The following is an 18,113-nucleotide window of genomic DNA, read 5'->3' as shown; positions in this document are numbered from 1 at the left end:
ATCAGATATGTCAACTGTTCATTAAAAATATATATGGAAAAGAAATCATCCAAACTTTGATTAGCAAGGTAGTATAAGAATTACCTCTTAATGAACTCATATAATTTCTTTTTTTTTTTTTTTTTTTTCTTAGATAGATTATGATTAATCTTAGCTTATTTTTCCGTGAACAACTCATGTTCCCCTTCCAAATTTTGTTCAAGATAAACTCGCTTATTTAATACTATTTTATTGTGTTCAATAAGATCAAAATGTTAGCTCAAAATTGACTCATTATCATCATCAAGCAAAGTGGCTCAAAAATATAGATGGATTGAGATTATGTGTGAACCGAATCTATTACGGATTAGTTTGAGTGTATTATTAGATGTACATCGAACACATTGTTTGCTAGCATTCGATAATTATATGACCACATTCGCTCTAGTTGTAATCACGGTCGTCAAATGTGCATAGCTGCCAAAAGAATTCAATAACATTTTTTTACAATATTTCTTTTATTAATTTAGGACTTTACTTTATGTTTTTCTAGTTTTATAATTTTAATAGATTACGAGCTCAAACATTATTATACATTAGATAAAAGAGTCAATTGTTACGATCTGATTACGTGGGTTAAGTCGAGTTAAGTCAAGTGAGTTAATTAGCTTTATCTTATTATTTTAAATTTTAAATAAATTGAATAATTTGGATCCGATCCGCTAAGATTTCTACTCTTATAAATAAGTTTGGTATAATAATCATGGAATGAAAATTGAGTTGAGCTGTTTTTATTATTGTGTCTTATTTTTTACCGTAGTTGTTAGATTATCTTTATCTTTCTCAGAGTAGATCGTAACCATATAATCATTTTAAGTTTTTAAATATTGGGCACCATATTTTTCCACTAGCCACCCTACTCTATAGCCGTCCACCACCATTCTTGGCCATCCGCTACACTCCGACGACCGTCAAAACGTCGGATATTTATCGATCTATCCTTTATGACCTACCTATGTTCACCGTTTTATTTTTATCTTTTCATGTCGACATCTGATTTACGTGAAACTAAAATTATTAGATCCATAATTAATGAGGTTACCATCACAAAAATTCTCATAATTTTTTTATATCTAGATCAATCCAGATCTGATTTGTAACATCAATCTTCTTATATATATTAGATAATTAAACAAACCCTCTCAAAGAATAGGTCTCTACGAGAGGATTCCAAACCATTTACCTCTCTATCATAGACAAATACGACTCGCTACAGTTTATTATTTATTTATTTTAATAAATACAACTCCAAATACTTTTACTAGATCACAGAAACACTATTCAGTGTATCTGCTTGAAAATCTCAAGGGTCTAAATGAATAATGTAATATTTGGATTATAGGGGGTGAGAAATGATAAATCCCTTATCGCCATTATATATATCACTCTTTCACCTTTTCCTTAAACCCTCTCTCTCTCTGTCTCTCTCTCACTCTCTCTCTCCTGGAGTCCTATCTACAAAGGGCTCTGCAACAACCGAGGTGGAAGTTCGTAAGGCCATTCATTTCCTACAAGCAGCCGGCCTTATCGAATCCTTCCTCATCCTCCTTCCTCCTTCCTCCTTCCTCCATCTTCTTCGCCTCCTCAAAGAGTTCGAAGCCATGGCTTCCCTCCTTGCCGTCTCTTCCCTCTTCCTCTCGCCGTCTCTAGAGCTATCTACAAGAGCTCTCCCTTCTCCTTCCTCCTCCGAGAAGCCTCACCTAGGTCTAGGCCTCGTCTACTGCCGCTTCTCTCCGAGGAGGTCGAGGCTGAGGAATTCCCAGCTCCGTTTGCTCGTCGCCTCCGCTGTCGCCTCCCCCAACTCCATCCTTAGCGAGGAGGCCTTCAAGGGCATCGGCGGCGTCTTCTCCAAGTCATCCCTTGAGGACGAGGAAGAGAACGAGGAGGACGAGAGCGATTCGTATGAACTCGAGTCGGAGGAGGATGAGGAGAGCTTTGGCGGGGACGAGGAAGAGCTCGCCCTTGCCAGTCTGGGGTTGCCGAAACAGCTCGTTGATACACTCGAGAAGCGTGGGATTACTAGTCTTTTCCCTATTCAGGTACAATTCTTAAGGAGAACGTCGTTTGGTTGCAAAGAATGGGAGTTACAGATGCTAGGGTTGTTTTGTGCTTTAAAAGAGTGGTTTTTTTAATAAAATGGAGTGAGGAACGAAAGTGACGGGTAATGATAAGAGATAATGGAGGGAAAAATTCTTCATTTATTGCAAATTGAGTGAATTTAGGCGAGTGGGAGTGGTTTGGAGATGGAATTCTTCCTCCAATAAATGTTCAGTGTCTATAGTACCTGAAAGTTTCACTTTTTTACAACCAAGTGTTCCCTTTTCCTCTCTGCTGGTTATGAGTAAAACAACATTATTTTAATTAGTAGATAACTCCTTTTTATCAGTAAGTAAGCATAATTTGGAGCACAACTTTGTGCCTGTAAGTTTCCATGCATAAACTTTCCGGCCAAATGTGTTTATGCCTCTGCTTCCGTTTTTCTATATATGTAAAGTTTTAGACATATGAATAATGAACACCGACAATGCTAAATAATCCCATAGTTTGATATTTTTGAATATCTGGTATTTACTTGCTCCTGCAAGGGTTACTCATGACTTTCTGTACTTTCAATAGAGGGCTGTGTTGCTTCCTGCTCTTGAAGGCCGCGATCTGATTGCACGAGCAAAGACGGGAACTGGGAAGACACTGGCCTTTGGAATTCCCATCATTAAACGACTTAGTGAGGAGGATGGAGGGAAAAGCATGAGGTTCTAGTTGCTCACTATGCATTCACACACTCCTTTGCATCATTAAGCACTTACACTTCTAATTTGTATCATTTTTCATTTTATTTACCTTAGACGATCAGGTCGTCTTCCTCGAGTGTTGGTCCTTGCACCTACTAGGGAGTTAGCGAAGCAAGTTGAGAAGGAAATCAAAGAGTCAGCACCATATCTTAGCACTGTTTGTGTTTATGGAGGAGTTTCATATAATACCCAACAAAATGCTCTCTCTCGTGGTGTTGATGTTGTTGTGGGAACGCCTGGTCGACTGATTGACTTGATTGGTAGCAATAGTCTTCAATTGGGAGAAGTTGAGTATCTGGTTCTTGATGAAGCTGATCAGATGCTTGCTGTTGGATTTGAGGAGGATGTTGAAGTAATATTACAGAAACTGCCCTCACGACGACAGAGTATGCTTTTCTCTGCAACAATGCCTGCTTGGGTGAACAAATTGGCTAGGAAGTACCTAAAGGATCCCCTGACAATTGACTTGGTATCTTCCAAACCTTCTCTTCTTTTAGCTTCTATCTCGCTTACAATCCCTTGTGCTATAAAATTGCCTATGTGCTTCATTCTTATGCTTATATATACATATGCTTTTGTACATATATGCTTATAATATAATTATGAACAAATGTATGACTGTTCACTTTTTCCCTACAGTTCACAAATAAGTTTTTCAATTAATTTCATGCATATGTTTCACTTAGGTCGGCAATCAAGAGGAAAAGCTTGCAGAAGGAATTAAACTTTATGCTTTACCAACAACTGCAACTTCAAAGCGAACAATCCTCACTGACATAATCACGGTATGTGTAATGTAGCTCATGAACATTCTATCATATTATGAAAGTTCCAATTTTTCTTATGGTTTCAAACTTCCAATATGGATGATAGATATATCTACTGCTAAAGCTACATCATCAACTTATATTTTTTTTGTTGATAGAAAGAAATTAACGAATATCTTCAAAAGTTAATGATTCTATCTTGTCAATTGAGAAGCTGATACGTTAATTGGTTTTGCATATTTGCCTGCATTTTTTTTTAAAGTTTAGCGTATAAGGGTCTCCATCAGCCTAAGAGTCTGTAGTTCTTTCCTCGCTCGGTTTTCCTTTCTGATTCTTTGGAAAAGATTAAGGGAATTAGTTTACCACCTATTCCCTTAGTACATTACAGTCTTATCTTTTCCTGCCTTTTCTGTTTACATCCATCAGAATTTCTAATTTGTATTGTTTGCTAGTACCCTTTTAACGAGGATGTGTTGTTAATTATTATCTGTTACTTTATTTCATTATTTGCCCATTCAACTTGTGAGGCTCTTAGGCAAAGATATATCGAGTTTGATACTTAGTAAGGAGAAAGGACCTGAAGCTTTTTTTATGGGATGGTTCACAATTCCTATTCTTGTTTGTGTAACATTAAAATAATTGTCTTAAAGCATGATTTTTCTTTGCCAGGTATATGCAAAGGGTGGAAAGACCATTGTTTTCACCCAGACAAAACGAGATGCTGATGAGGTATCAATGTCATTATCTAACAGTATAGCATCTGAGGCACTTCATGGTGATATATCTCAACATCAGCGAGAGAGAACATTAAATGGCTTTCGCCAGGGAAAGTTTACAGTGCTTGTTGCAACTGATGTTGCTGCTCGTGGTCTTGATATACCTAATGTTGATTTGGTAGGTCCTTGCAATTTCATTGTTTTTATAGATTTCATAGGCATGCTAATATATTTATAACTTTATTCTATCGTTATCTTATCTGTTTCTGCCATAAAAAACCTGCCGTACCTCATAACAACACTCTCTTTCTTTCAAGTAATAATGTGCCTTTATTCTATTGTTACTTCATCTGTTTTTGCCATAAAAAACCTGTCATACCTCATAACAATACTCTCTCTCTTTCAGGCTATAGGAATGTCAAGTTTTATTTCTTTCTAATGCCATCAAATACTTCACGTATCATATTCCACAGCAGGACTCATTCAAGATGTAGTGATCAATGTGCAACATATGTTTAGACTTGTAAACTTTTGTTTGATGCATTTCATTTGACAAGCGAAGCTGATATTCATCTGGGGAAACTGTTACTTTTCTAGTTCTGAACACCATGATAGCTTGGAAAAAAACTGTCCAATTTGAAGCTTTATAAATTAGACAAATTTAAATCTTCTTAGTTCATGTATTAACTATTAAGGTCTTGCTATTATGCATTGCCATTCTGTTGGCTTGCAAAGTAGTTTTCGATGATAACTCCACTGCCTGTTGGCCTTTATGATAACTTCACTCTTCCGTTTGCATCTAAGTGACTAATTCCACACCTAAGCCTTCCTAACGTATTTCACAGTTTATTGCTAGAATTATCTAGAATTAAATACTAAAAATTTGAGTGGAATATAAGCCCCTATTTGGTAATGATATGTATTGTTTGTTCAGGCTTTTCAATAGTATGATTCCTTCATTGATAATTCCAAGTTAAAATATAAATTCAAAGCAAAAGGAAAAAAGTTCCAGGTCCCTGAGTGAGTCACTTCATACTTGCAAGATTGCAAGGTAGCATCCTGAAATTTTCACTATCCCTAACTTGATTTTCCCATGCATAAGAATGTATGCATTTATTTCAGTGTTAATAAGATCATTTTGAGTTTTCTTATGGCCCTTCCTATTTTATATGAGCAAATGTTCTGAAAAGCTCTCTTCTCGTGCAGATTATTCATTATGAACTTCCGAATGATCCAGAAACTTTTGTCCATCGGTCTGGTCGTACAGGACGTGCTGGAAAAGTAGGCAATGCAATCTTGATGTTCACTAATAGTCAGAGAAGGACTGTTAAATCTCTTGAGCGCGATGTTGGATGCAAGTTTGAGTTCATAAGCCCTCCACAGATGCAAGAGGTATTGGAGTCATCTGGAGAGCAAGTTGTTGCTACTCTGCAGGGTGTGCACCCAGAGTCAATACAATATTTCCTTCCAACAGCTGAAAGATTGGCAGAACAGTTGGGAACAAATGCCCTTGCTGCTGCCTTGGCACATTTGAGTGGATTTTCTCAACCACCTTCATCACGTTCTCTTATCAGTCATGAGCAGGTGAAAACACATATTCTTAAGAATTTGTATGGCTTTATGCAATTTCTGGAAATGATGGGCCTACGTGATAAATTAAGAAACTCAGTCATTTTTACTATGATCTAATTTATTAAATACGAGCTAGAACTAACTGGCCAGGCTAACTGCTTCAGACTGAATCATAAAGTTTCATGACTTCATGTTATTTGATTCAATGTTGTTGGAAACTGTACTGACAATTGTGTAACACAATTTCCACGAACCATGTGGCCTGTCAAAAACTTAAACATGATGTTCTCAGTGTACATGTATCTTGTGCAGGGATGGGTAACACTACAATTAAAACGTGAACCAGGAAGTTCACGAGGCTACTTTTCTGTAAGATCTGTCACTGGATTTCTTTCTGACATTTATTCTGCTGCTGCTGATGAAGTTGGCAAAATACACTTACTGGCAGATGCAAAGGTGTGTATTTTTCGGAGCATGTAAAAGTTCTGATGCTGATGCCTCTCTTATGATCTTACATATGTTTGTATGCTTTTAAATTACATTATGGAACCATCTCTTTTCATATTTTGCCTACTTCCAGAGGGTTTCTGGAATTACTTTTTATTGTCCATTATTTCAGGTCCAAGGAGCAGTTTTTGATTTGCCTGAGGAAATTGCAAAAGAATTGTTGAATAAACAGTTACCACCTGGAAATACCTTATCCAGGATCACAAAGGTAGTGTTTCAGATTTTATTTTCAGATATATTGGCAAATAGTACTGCTGATGTGATTAATTCTATTATTGATGTTTATATTATTGTCTGCAGCTGCCTGCATTGCAAGATGATGCTCCTTCTACTGACAATTATGGCCGGTTTTCAAATTCGGACAGAAGTTCCAGGGGTCGTGGTTCCAGAGGTTCTATAAGCCGGGGTGGTCAGTACTCCGATAATGATGATAAGTTTCGCCGTGGTGGAAGGAGCTTCAAAACTGACAATAGTTGGTCTAGGTCATCAAATGCTAATGATGATGATTGGCTAAGTGGGAGTAGAAAACCTAGCCGGGCATCTTCCTTTGGAAGTAGGGAGAGGTAACCTTTATATTGACTATACTGAACCCAAAGTTATCATCAGGTAGTGATGCTATATTAAGATTGATATTAGTGGTTTAAAAAATATATCCAACTCCAAACAATGTTTTAGCTCTAGAACTTTTCCTCGGGGCCTATGATATGGAAAAATTGCATAAATAGATGTGACACTATTTTAGTTCTAACTTGATTGTATATATTTTATCTATTAAATGTACTTCTAATTTTTTTTTAAAGTTATAATGGAACCTATAGGTTATGGCTACTACCATTAACCCACAGTAAGTTTATTGTCAAGAATCCTGATTCATGGAATCTTGCCACTTAGTTTTACTAGTTATCACCTTATATGTTCTGGATTTTCGCAAAATTTAAACTGCAATAATTTCAATTGTTTCATTGTAAATATTGACCTTCTGATTCCTTCCCCAAGCTTCTATCAATTTATCTAAAAATCCTTAATCAATCACAAGTGAAAGCTGTAGTTTCTCACTGTAGTTAGTTGATGATTTGGATCGTGATTTTCATCTTCTGTGTTCTCAAGCTTTCCATCTACATTTTTTGAATCAAACAGATGCAATCAGACAAAGAATAAAATGGTGAATTCATTAGTAGAAAAACAAAGTTTCACCAAATCTCAATTGACTTAGTTGCTTAGTACAGTTTTCTTTCGAAGGTGAACAAAAGAACCTCGCAATTGAATTTGGTAGTTGAATTTTGCAAAATGCATTGTTCCATGGTTTTAATTAATGTGACGAAAAGAACTTGATGATCTTTTTGAAGATCTATATCTGACTGAATGCTGCTTAAGCAAATTAACACCTTTTGACTTTTGTCATTTTAGAGAAAGAAACATGATTGAACTGTTCTATCTGAAAGTTTCTGAATTTGTGTCTTATAATGTAACAGAAGCTTTGGAGGTGCTTGCTTCAACTGTGGCAGATCCGGGCACCGAGCATCAGATTGCCCAAACAAGTAGAGTGGAGAGACATCCCAGCATTCTGAATTGTGGAGATGCTCTACTTTCTCAAGCTCAATGGCCTCTCCAGAGATCAGACAAGAGCTATGTGAGGAGGAAGAAGTGATTCTTGCTTCTTTAGAAGTGCTGTTCGCTCATTCAAGGTTATGCTGGCAGACAAGGGGATTGGAGAATGTTGTTGCGTTATCGAATGCAAGTATCTTGGGAAAGGTTTGAGGTCTGAAGGAGATAAATCAGATGCTTTTGTTCTCTTTCTACTAGTTTTATCATGGGTCTTCAAGAATTTTTTCACTTTTCATGTTTTGTTTTGCTTTTGTAGTTGAAGGTTTGTATTAGTAGAATGTTGCACTACCTGCATAGAAATCAATTACCCATGTTGTATCGGCAAATGCCATCAGAATATTTTCATGCTTAGTTTCTATCTTTTGAGTTAAATATATGCTTACGTGTTGTTTTGGCTACTGTGGAAATATGTATCGGAAAAACTTTTTGAGAAGTTGAAAGCGTTTAAACGAGAGGCGAAAGCAGCACGAAGATGAACATCTGCTATGTGCGAGAACTCAGAATATAATTGAACAGTGTTGCCATTTTGAGAATATAATTGATACAGCAATGATCAAGAATTGTGATAATGATTCTGGCATTGCAATGATATCAAAATTATAACCCTCGAGGTTCATCAGAGGAATAAATCCATCTACATACATGCGTGTATACAAAATGGACTACCTTTTTGTCATCCAAAGTCATCATCTGTCATTTCTCAAACATTGAGATCAGGTGATTAATAGGACGCATTCACTAGAATTCCTACTATGATACCTCTGCCTGCAGTCTATTTCTCAGCTACGTTGCAGCTGATTCTGCTCCATTGGTTTCACCTTCATTCCAACAGTTCAAAGTGTTTGTTTCAACTCTTTTCCTTCTTCAATTGATCGAGAACATAGAGGGGAGCATCTGAAGCTCATCATTGTCTCATTGTCTGGTGCTGAACACTTTCTGGGATTCGCTTCTGCTTTGCTTCACTTTTCTCTTCTGCTGTTTCTTCACTTGCTGAAATTTTTGAGGGAGCTCTCTACCTTGTTGCGGTCTGATGCTGCAATGCTTTTGATGCTGGATCCATCTTTGTACAACTTGAATAGAGGCAAAGAGCTCTCACACTCGGTAAAGTCAGGAAATTGTTCCATATCTACCTGTAAATGTAACTTTAAAACTCAGTCAGTCTTGAGTTAAAGGATTAAAAAAAAAAAGGAGAAGTAACTAGATTTTGTAAGTGCATAAATCGCCTACAAGTTACTGTCCGATAAGAACTAGCTAAGCTTAAATAAGTGAATTTAATTTGTCAGAGAGTACTCTTAGCAATGCATAGCTTATGGTAAGAAATTTTGCATCATTATCACGCAAATGTCGAAATTTGGCAAGATATAACCTTGAAGAAATTTACAGCGGGGTATTGTTTGCGGAGTTGCTCCATCCATGAAAATGTCGAACTTGGAACGTCATTACATTTGGTGAATATGAGCACAACAGCGAGCCCTGTGAAAATAATAATGCTCCATATTAAGCAATTGACAGTGTACTGATTGATACTGAAAATATGCCAGGAAACATATGCAATTGTAAAATTAATCTCTTGTCATGAAAATAACTCAATGCGAAGAAAACTTTCGTAAGTTTATAAGCCATTGGTGCACTTCACATTACAATTTTGAGATCTATGCAATTAAGCAGGTCAATTATGTCAGTCTCTCCAGGGAATGTAACTCTGCTCTTATATGGTTGTTTGCACCATAGAAAACATTAAGCTGAAAGAGAGAATTTTGTCTTCAATCGAAAATAGATAATTACCAGGTGATGCAGTGAACTGCCTGAATTGTTGTTGTGTTGTTAGGGTGATAAAGTTATCATCACAATTTGTGTTCATGACTTCTCCACCTTTCTGCTTCTCGAGTTGGCATTGCGCCTCTAATAAGGCCTTGGCCACCTCCTCATCTCCGGGCATCTCGCGTAACAGTGCTTCATAATCTTGTATTGATGCTTCCCAATGTTCCAACTAAAATATCAATGGAGTATTATTAAGACTCAAGTCTGTTCTTTTCTTTACTCTTCCACATAGTTTCATGTCCTAAAACACCAAAAGAAATCACTCACCTTAGCATTGCAGTCGGCTCTCCTTAAACGAGCTTTCGAGTAGGAAGGCCGCATGCTTAACGCAATGCTGCAGTCTTCAATAGCTTTCTCGAATTGGCCAAGCTTTGATCGGCAAGCGGCTCGATTGCAGAGTAGAATGGCATTGTGAGGATCATGGTCAAGTCCTTCCTGATACTGAATGCATGCCTCTTGAATCTTTGATGCTTTGAAGAGATCATTACCTTTTGATCTAGCTGATGCCAATGTTCGAGCCTTCCTGGCCATGGCATTCACCTCTCGGTTGCTTGGATCAAGCCAGGCAGCCTTCTGAGCAGTCGCAACAGCGCCTTCAAACCTTAATTGTGAAAAAAAGAATGAAATTAAGGAGTGACTTGCATTGCTGAAAAAGATTTTACTAGTATGGCTGAACTTTATTCTGGTGAACTCTTATATGGAGATTACATACTAAGTACTAACCTCCCTGCTGCCATGTCGACTTGCGCACGAACTGCAAGAAAGTAGGCGTTACTAGCCGCTCCGAAAAACTTTGTAGCTGCATCAAAGTCAAACTTAGGTGCATCATGCAATGTTGTATCTGCTTCTTCATGCTTTTGAAGAGCTAGGAGAGCTTCCTCTTGGAAGGCAAGGACCTATGGAGACATAAAAGGACAATTATACTGATGTTTAGGATTTTAAGGAGGTTAAAAGAGGTAGAAAGAAATGAGAGGAACAACACATTCTGAGCCTTGAATTTTTTTTCTCCTGTCATAATTTTGGATGTCTGAAATGCATCATGGCTTACTTATTAACTATGCATTGCATCATAAGGCATATTAGATTTCTCTACAATCAAAATTAAGGCATGTGTAGATATAACAAAGAATCTTGTTTGTGATGAACACAATAACTTCAAGATACTTGATGTGATCCACAAACCTGAGGAGATGAATCAGCACCAGCAGAGAGAGCAGATTGTGATTCCTTCAGCAAAGCATGCCAGTTCCTTTGCTTTCGTGCTTCAAGACACTTGGACAGATGGCCATGGAGAGCCTGCGTTCGCGAGATGTCGTGGGCAGTGGCGTCGTTCTTTGCCAGCTTGTAGTGATGAATTGCTCTCTCAGCTTCTCCTAGTCTGCAAATTTAGAATTTTAACTGCAAGTAGAAATTAAGGCTATCTAGATGGTAGTTGAGTTACCAAGTAGTCCAGTACAATTCAATTAAAAGATCTGAAAGCATAGAAGCCCTGCAAAATTGGAACTGCAAAATGTGTTTAGAGATGGAGGAATTGTAATCCAAGTGAAAGAGTGCTTAGAGATGGAGAAATTGTAGTCATTTCTTCCTCTCTCATTTTTTTTTTCTTTTTTTCACAAAATAAGATTAAATCCTTACCAGTTGTATCATACCTTAACTAATCTAGTTTACCATGACTACTCGGTCGTCGGAGAAATTAATACAGTCTTAATCTGAGTGAAAGATGGTTTAATAAAAATAATTAATTACCTTTCATGTAACACAAAGTTGAGATAAAGCATAAATAAGAAAATGAAAGTAAACTCAAATGCCATTAATTTGACTGAAAAATTAAAATTGAAGTATTCTTATTTATTATTAGATATACAATACATTCTTGTAAATATATAGAGATAGGTAAACAGTAGAAGAGAAAGAAAAGGTGAAAAGAAAATTGAGAATCTTTAATTTGTGGAATGAGATATGTAGGTATTATTAAAATAACTTTAGTCAAGTTCAGGATAAAATTAATTTATTTATTTCCTTTACGTACCTGAGATAGAGAGAAGCTAATCGGAGATGCGCGCGACCATAGGAAGGATCTATTCTGACGGCTTCTCGGCAGTCAGCGACTGCATCCAGGAGGCGGCCCATCCCCATGAGAGCAGCCGCCTTGTTGCTCCAGTACGATGCTTTACCCGCATCCATAAGTATTGCCCTCTCGTAGAGCTCCACCGCCTCCTCGAACCTCCCCTTCTTGTACTCCTCATTCCCCATCTCCTTTAGCTCCTCCGGCGCCAGCCGCCGAGAGAGAGCTCGGCAGAGCACCTCTGGGGTCGCTACCGCTGCCGGTTCTATTTTCTTAACATCACCCTCGTTTCTTCTCATCTCCTTTGCGGTCTTGGGCAGATAGTCCAGCACGTTGCGGTTAGGAGTGACGCCGCCGGGGGCTCGGATGTTCCCCAAGTTCCCGAAGACCATCACGTTGCCCGACGACGCCCGGACGAGCGCGCCGCTTCCCTTGCTGCGCTGGTGGTCGTGGATCATGCTGTCTAGCTCGGCCGCCACCGCGTTGCATCGCGCCCACCCGGCGGCCCCGGGGAACGCCCGGTTGGACTCGGGCGGCCGGCCCTGGCCGGGGGCCTTGGGGAAGCCGGGAGAGAGGGAGGGTTTGAGACCGCCTAAGGGAGGGGTGGTGACGGGGAGCAGAGAGGCCCCGTCGGAGACGGAGCGGCGGCGCTTGGAATTGGAGGGCGTCAGCTTGGGGCCGGAGGTGGTGGCGGAGGAAGGCTGGCGGCAGTTTCGGCGGCGGAAGACGTTGTTGTAGAGGACGAGCAAGCCGCATCCTGATGACTTGGTCGTCTCGTCTTCCTTCTCCATCATCTTAATTTTCTCTCTCTCTCTCTCTCTCTCTCTCTCTCTCTCTCTCTCTCTCTCTCTCTCTCTCTCTCTCTATATATATATATATATATATTGGCGATGGCAAGGGATATATATATGATGAGAAAAATGCTACTCTACTCTTGAGAAAGCGAAACCTAGCTGCTCTCCTGCCTTCCCCTCCCAAGGATAGATAGCTCGTTTACATTCTTTACAAAAAAATAACCACCTGCAGAATGGAGAGGGACGAGAAAGGATTCAGGAGATCCGATTAAAGATTCAAAAAAAAGAGAGAGAAGAATTCTTACGTTACGTTGTTGTTTGGGAGGAGAAAAGCGGGGAGAGGGAAGAAAGAGGGAGAAGCTGGGGGAGGTGGGATTTGTTAAGATAGAGGCTGCGGGAGATGCGGACGCGGGAAGGATTTCCATCTCTGAATTCTTGAGGGAGAACAGGGAGGCGGACGTCTCCACCACCTTTGGTACGCTTCTTTTTTTTTTTGCTTCTTTTCTTTTACAGCTCTTATTTAGCTACGTATCTGCCTAAATATGACTTGCCCCTTATAATTAAAGGGTAAATTACGTATTGCCCGTCTTTGGTGTTTGGTTAAAAATTAGACAACAACCCCTCAACTTTAGAATAGATGTATGTCATCAGAAGAGAGAGAGAGAGAGAGAGAGAGAGAGAGAAACAGAACAGAAGATATGGAATATGCATCATTTTCTTTAGTTACATGAATCGATTGGACAAAGGGAAACTTAACAGTAGATTTTCCTCTATCTGCTGAAGGAATTCTTTCTTTCATTTTATTTCTTCGTACGGACAATGACCCTCTCAACAGCGCAGGGTTTCACGGCTGCAGTTAACATGCATGCAACAAAGAGTACGTAATCCACAGTCGACGGCTGGAACGTCCAACGCCGTCCGTTCTTTCTTCCCACACTTCAATTCCCTCCTCGATCCTGAGACTGCGTGTTAAACTACAAATTAAACACGAGCAAGCAACAAAGCAAGCAGCACTGACGAACTTAAACGGCACGAACACAGCGAGAGACACCTCCCCCGACTTGGCATGACCATGGGAAGAAGAGGGTGACCACCAAAATAATTAACGGCTGATCCCAAGCTCCATTCTTGCTTCCCATGGTGACATCTCACTCTATATTCATCTCGCTAAGAGATGGAGACGCCATCGGCACTACAGTCCCATCCGCAGGAAACTCTTCCTCCTCCCTCCCCGTAGGGTCATAGCGCTGGATGACCACCACAGATGCCGTCGTCGAGAACTCCGCCGATGACAAGTAGCTTCCCACGGGGCCTAATTCCGGGCAATCCGTCTTGTCGACAAGTGCGGCGGTGGGCGGTCGCCGTCCTACCAGGAAGAGGTTGCACCTCCCCATACCCTTTATCGCCGACGCTACCTCCTCCCTCTGCTCTGCCACCTTCTCCTCGTACCGCACCGACCCGTCGGAAGCCACCTTGGCCTTGAATGCGTTGAAGACGCGGTCGTCTTCCTCTTCGTGGCCAGGGAGGAACCGGGTGATGGTGAGGGCGATGCCCGGGTGCTCCGCCATGCGTGCGGCGTAGGCTAGGACTTCGCGGTCGTCGGGCCCGCCGAAGAAGAGCACGGAGACGGTGTACTCGACGTCGCTGGCGGAGACCTGTGCGGCGCCGCCGAGCCCGCGGTCGACGAGGATGGCGACGGAGCAGGGGGCATTGCGGAGGACACGCTGGTTGATCTGGTGATAGGCGTGGCCGAGCGACTCGAGGGAGCCGTCGATCTGGAGCATCTTGTGGAACGGGAGGACGACGAGCGCGGCGCGCTTGCGGAGCGCGCTGGCGATGATGTCCTCGTGGATGGTGCTCAGGTCGGATATCGCCGTCATCGGCCGGACGGACACGGAGCTCAGCTGCTGGTAGGCCTCGAAGGCCACTTCCACCTCGCCGGCCTTGTTCTTCTTGTTCCAGAAGGGCATCCCGTTGCGGCGGGCCTTCTGGACCATGGAGATGGCCGAGGACCGCTCGGAGAACTCGATGAGGTGCATGGCGTAGACGGCGAGGCGGCGGCGGCGCGTGCCGCGGGAGGACTCGACAAGGTTGATCATGGTGGGGATGTTGCGGCTGGTGTGGAAGCAGGCGAGCACGCGGAGCTCGCTGTCCAAGTCGGCGTCGCCGCGCTCCACGGTGCGGTGCTTGTAGGGGACAGCGCGACGGGCGGGCTTATAGACGGCCATGACGATGGGGGTGGTGATGAAGGTGGTGAAGAGGGCCATAAGGACGAGGATGGCGAAGGTTTCGTCGTTGAGGACTTTCCGATCTTTTCCAATGTTGAGGACGATGAGCTCGACGAGGCCCTTTGTATTCATGAGGAATCCGAGGGTGATGGCCTCGCGGACGGGAATGCGGACGAGAAGGGAGACGATGACGGTGCCGCCGATCTTGCCGAGGCAGGCGTTGACAATGACGAGGACGAGGAGGCCCCAGGACTTGGCGCCGGAGATGGTGGCCACGTTGGTCTTGAGGCCACTGGAGACGAAGTAGAGCGGGAGGAAGAGGCCGGAGACGAGGTCTTCCACCTTCTCGATGAGGATCCCGGCAAAGGGCCCGTCTTTGGGGACGACGATCCCGACGACGAAGGCACCGAACAGGGCGTGGATGCCGATGGTGTCGGTGACGAAGCCGGCTGCGAGGACGAGGGTGAGAGTGGCGCAGATGTAGGACTCCTTGACGGGCTCGCCCTCCGGAGAGCGGCGGACCATCCAGGCGAGAACGGGGCGGAGGACGAATGCCGCGAAGAGGACAAATGCGGCGCCACAGAGGAGGACCCAGAGGGTGACGAGTGGGGAGCCAGAGCCGGAGAGGGCGATGGCGAGGGCTAGGAGGATCCACGCAGCGACGTCGTTGACCGCCGCAGCGGACATGGCCATGCGGCCGAGATCGGTGGTGAGGAGCTTCAACTCGGCAAGGATGCGGGCGAGGACGGGGAAGGCAGTGATGGAGAGGGCGACACCCATGAAGACGAGAAAGGGGCCGTGGCGGGTTTCCCGGACGACGGTGTTGCGGAGGACGACGGAGGTGCCGATGCCAAGGACGAAGGGGAGTGAGATGCCGGCGAGGGCGATGGCGAGGGCGTTCTTGCCGGTGCGGCGGATGGCACGGAGGTCTAGCTCGAGGCCAACGAGGAAGAGGAAGAAGAGGAGGCCGATGTTGGCGATCGTGTCCAGCACCGTCAGGCTCTCCTTCGGGAACACCGTCTTCAAGAACTTGGTGTTGCGGCCCAATGCCGACGGACCCAGCAGGATACCGCCCTGCATTTGATTGTTTTTTTCCCGCTACTATTAGTTCCATACTTTAGTTTTTTCCATTACACAATAAGCATAGCCTATCACTTTATCACAATGATCGGATCCTGGTGTAAGACCCTGGATGATCAATTTTGAGTCGGCGCAATTATTTGACACGTTATCTGAAATATAATAAGCTTAAATGCGTTCGACGTTAATCCAGAAGGTTTTAACTACTTTTTTTGTTGGTCTAACCTATAAATAACCAGAAGCAGTGCCTAATGCAACCTCCTGCTGTACTCACAACATGTACAGTGCTCAGAATAATTAAAACAACGAACGGAAGAAATTAATCCTATCCCGACTCCCATGCTGCTCTAGAGATACATGTAAGAGTGTGGTTATTAGAAGTGAGAGAAAGTGATGAAAATTTCTACTATAACTTATTGGTATTTAGTAAAAATTAAAAATATTTAATGAAAATAAATAATTATTATAATTAATAATAGCATGCAGAATATAAAAAGATTAAGTGCAACTCTCTTTCTTAAGAACATAAAATGAAATTAGAAAAGTTAGTTTTAGGAAAGTAAAATATTTAGCTACTCTATTTTCTTTATCTAAAAACTATAAAATTGATGAACTTCTAGATTTTTTTTTTTTAAATTTTCATTGACTAAGGTATAAACACACCCCGAGTAAGCACAAATTATCAAAGAATATTCATAACCGATTTTGCAAAGTACCATGCAACTTCTACGTTTTCTTTATATATTTCAGCATCATATGCAAAGGCACAACTGGAACTGGAAGTAGCACCACCATTACTTTAAACCAATTTGGGGATCTACATGCATATGTGTTGGGGATCATGCTACCTAGTTTTTGCTTCACGTCATGACATTAAATAAAATAGAGCATGGATTCGCATAGTTTAAGAAAACGTACACAAACGAAAGTTATGTAGGTAGGACAGGTATTTTCTAAAGAAGGGATCATCAGATTCCGTTCCGTTACCAAGGACAAAGTAACATCCCTTAGTATTAATTATATGGGCAAATTCGATTTCAAACTCTCAGTGTTCGAGGGTTCCCGAGAAATAAGAGACACAATTTCCTAAAAATAATTTCTCTATGACAAATGTAATAGAGGGCACTCCAATTCAATTTCCAGCCCCAACAAATTGGGGGAAATCGCCACAATAACTTTCCAATTTTCATGGATTGGAAATCCCATATCCTCCACCTACTGGCTACTGCTACTCTTAATAAACTTCGTATAAGAATAGAAAGAGAGGAGAAAGAGAGAGAGAGGCGTACGATGATCTCGGCGATGACGCGAGGCTGGCGAAGGGGGCGGAGGAGGTAGGCGAGAGACCGCGTGACGAGAACGACGAGGCAGATCTGGAGGATGATGAGAGGCAGGGCGAAATGCAAGGGGTTGTTCCCTTGGAACGCCCCCTCCGACGTCGCCTTCATCGGCGCCGGGCACGTGCTCGCCGTAGCCGTTTCCATCCTTCCTCCTTGGTCTTCTTCTCGTCCTTCTCCTCTTCTACCCTGCGAAGAAGGGTTTACATCTCCGGATTCAGGCTACACATCACATAAGGGTTTCACCTCCGCCACAATTAAACAAGGTACTTCTCTTACCTCTCTACTTAATTTCAATTAGCTCGATCGATCAGGGAATAGAACAAGAACGCATTAGAAATCTTAGAAGTGGGGGGGGAGAGAGATTTGGGTTTGAGTGTTCTTCTTCTCGGAAGGGAGACGGAAGGGCTCGGTGGAGTCGTATGTGGAGAGTCTGAGGTCTATTTATAGCCGGTCGTTTGCGAGTCTCTTGCTCCATTGCAGGTGGCAAGAGAGCAGAATCCCAGTTTCGCGAGTTTACGAAACTGCCCCCCCACGGCCCCACCCCATGGTGCGGCTACGTGGGCATCTCACCTTTCTCCACCTTGAGATACGTGTTCTTACAATCTCGAGACGTAATAAATGGCTTAGATAAATAAACTAGAATTGTGATATTATTTTTGAACCTATCTTCTATTCTAATTAAAATAAAGTGATAAAACTTCTCATTTTATTTTTTTTAGGGCTAATTATAAATCAGTGAGACCCTTTAAGCTAATAAATTACAAACTTTTTTATCTTATAATTTTCTTAG

At 42.0% G+C, this 18,113-nt stretch overlaps 3 protein-coding genes across 3 annotated transcripts; 1 reads left to right on the top strand and 2 right to left on the bottom strand.

Annotated features, from left to right (window-relative positions):
• Positions 1–1,448: 1,448 nt before the first annotated feature.
• Positions 1,449–8,393, top strand: LOC140789057 (DEAD-box ATP-dependent RNA helicase 3, chloroplastic-like). The gene is made up of 10 exons (XM_073138657.1): positions 1,449–2,078; positions 2,656–2,789; positions 2,883–3,297; positions 3,515–3,613; positions 4,265–4,489; positions 5,518–5,895; positions 6,196–6,339; positions 6,503–6,598; positions 6,691–6,953; positions 7,863–8,393. The coding sequence occupies exons 1-10, from the start codon at positions 1,641–1,643 to the stop codon at positions 7,930–7,932; spliced, it is 2,262 nt and encodes a 753-aa protein (XP_072994758.1). The 5' UTR covers positions 1,449–1,640; the 3' UTR covers positions 7,933–8,393.
• Positions 8,394–8,837: 444 nt separating this feature from the next.
• LOC140789058 (inactive TPR repeat-containing thioredoxin TTL3-like) lies at positions 8,838–12,709 on the bottom strand. Its single transcript, XM_073138658.1, has 7 exons — positions 11,846–12,709; positions 10,999–11,194; positions 10,540–10,712; positions 10,084–10,417; positions 9,781–9,985; positions 9,362–9,468; positions 8,838–9,125 (listed from the first exon to the last, which is right to left on the bottom strand). Exons 1-7 carry the CDS (start codon positions 12,673–12,675, stop codon positions 8,979–8,981), a joined length of 1,992 nt encoding a protein of 663 aa, XP_072994759.1. The 5' UTR covers positions 12,676–12,709; the 3' UTR covers positions 8,838–8,978.
• A 648-nt stretch (positions 12,710–13,357) lies between these two features.
• On the bottom strand, positions 13,358–17,740 carry LOC140789056 (cation/H(+) antiporter 19-like). The gene is made up of 3 exons (XM_073138656.1): positions 17,600–17,740; positions 17,273–17,509; positions 13,358–15,977 (listed from the first exon to the last, which is right to left on the bottom strand). The coding sequence occupies exons 2-3, from the start codon at positions 17,465–17,467 to the stop codon at positions 13,824–13,826; spliced, it is 2,349 nt and encodes a 782-aa protein (XP_072994757.1). The 5' UTR covers positions 17,468–17,509; positions 17,600–17,740; the 3' UTR covers positions 13,358–13,823.
• Between the last annotated feature and the right edge of the window lie 373 nt (positions 17,741–18,113).

Source organism: Typha latifolia, chromosome 5, assembly GCF_019914945.1.
Source record: "Typha latifolia isolate L0001 chromosome 5, TyphaL0001v2, whole genome shotgun sequence".
In the NCBI taxonomy this organism is placed as follows: Eukaryota; Viridiplantae; Streptophyta; class Magnoliopsida; order Poales; family Typhaceae; genus Typha; species Typha latifolia.
The sequence above is the reverse complement of the archived record's forward strand: the minus strand, read 5'-3'. Positions and strand labels throughout refer to the sequence as shown.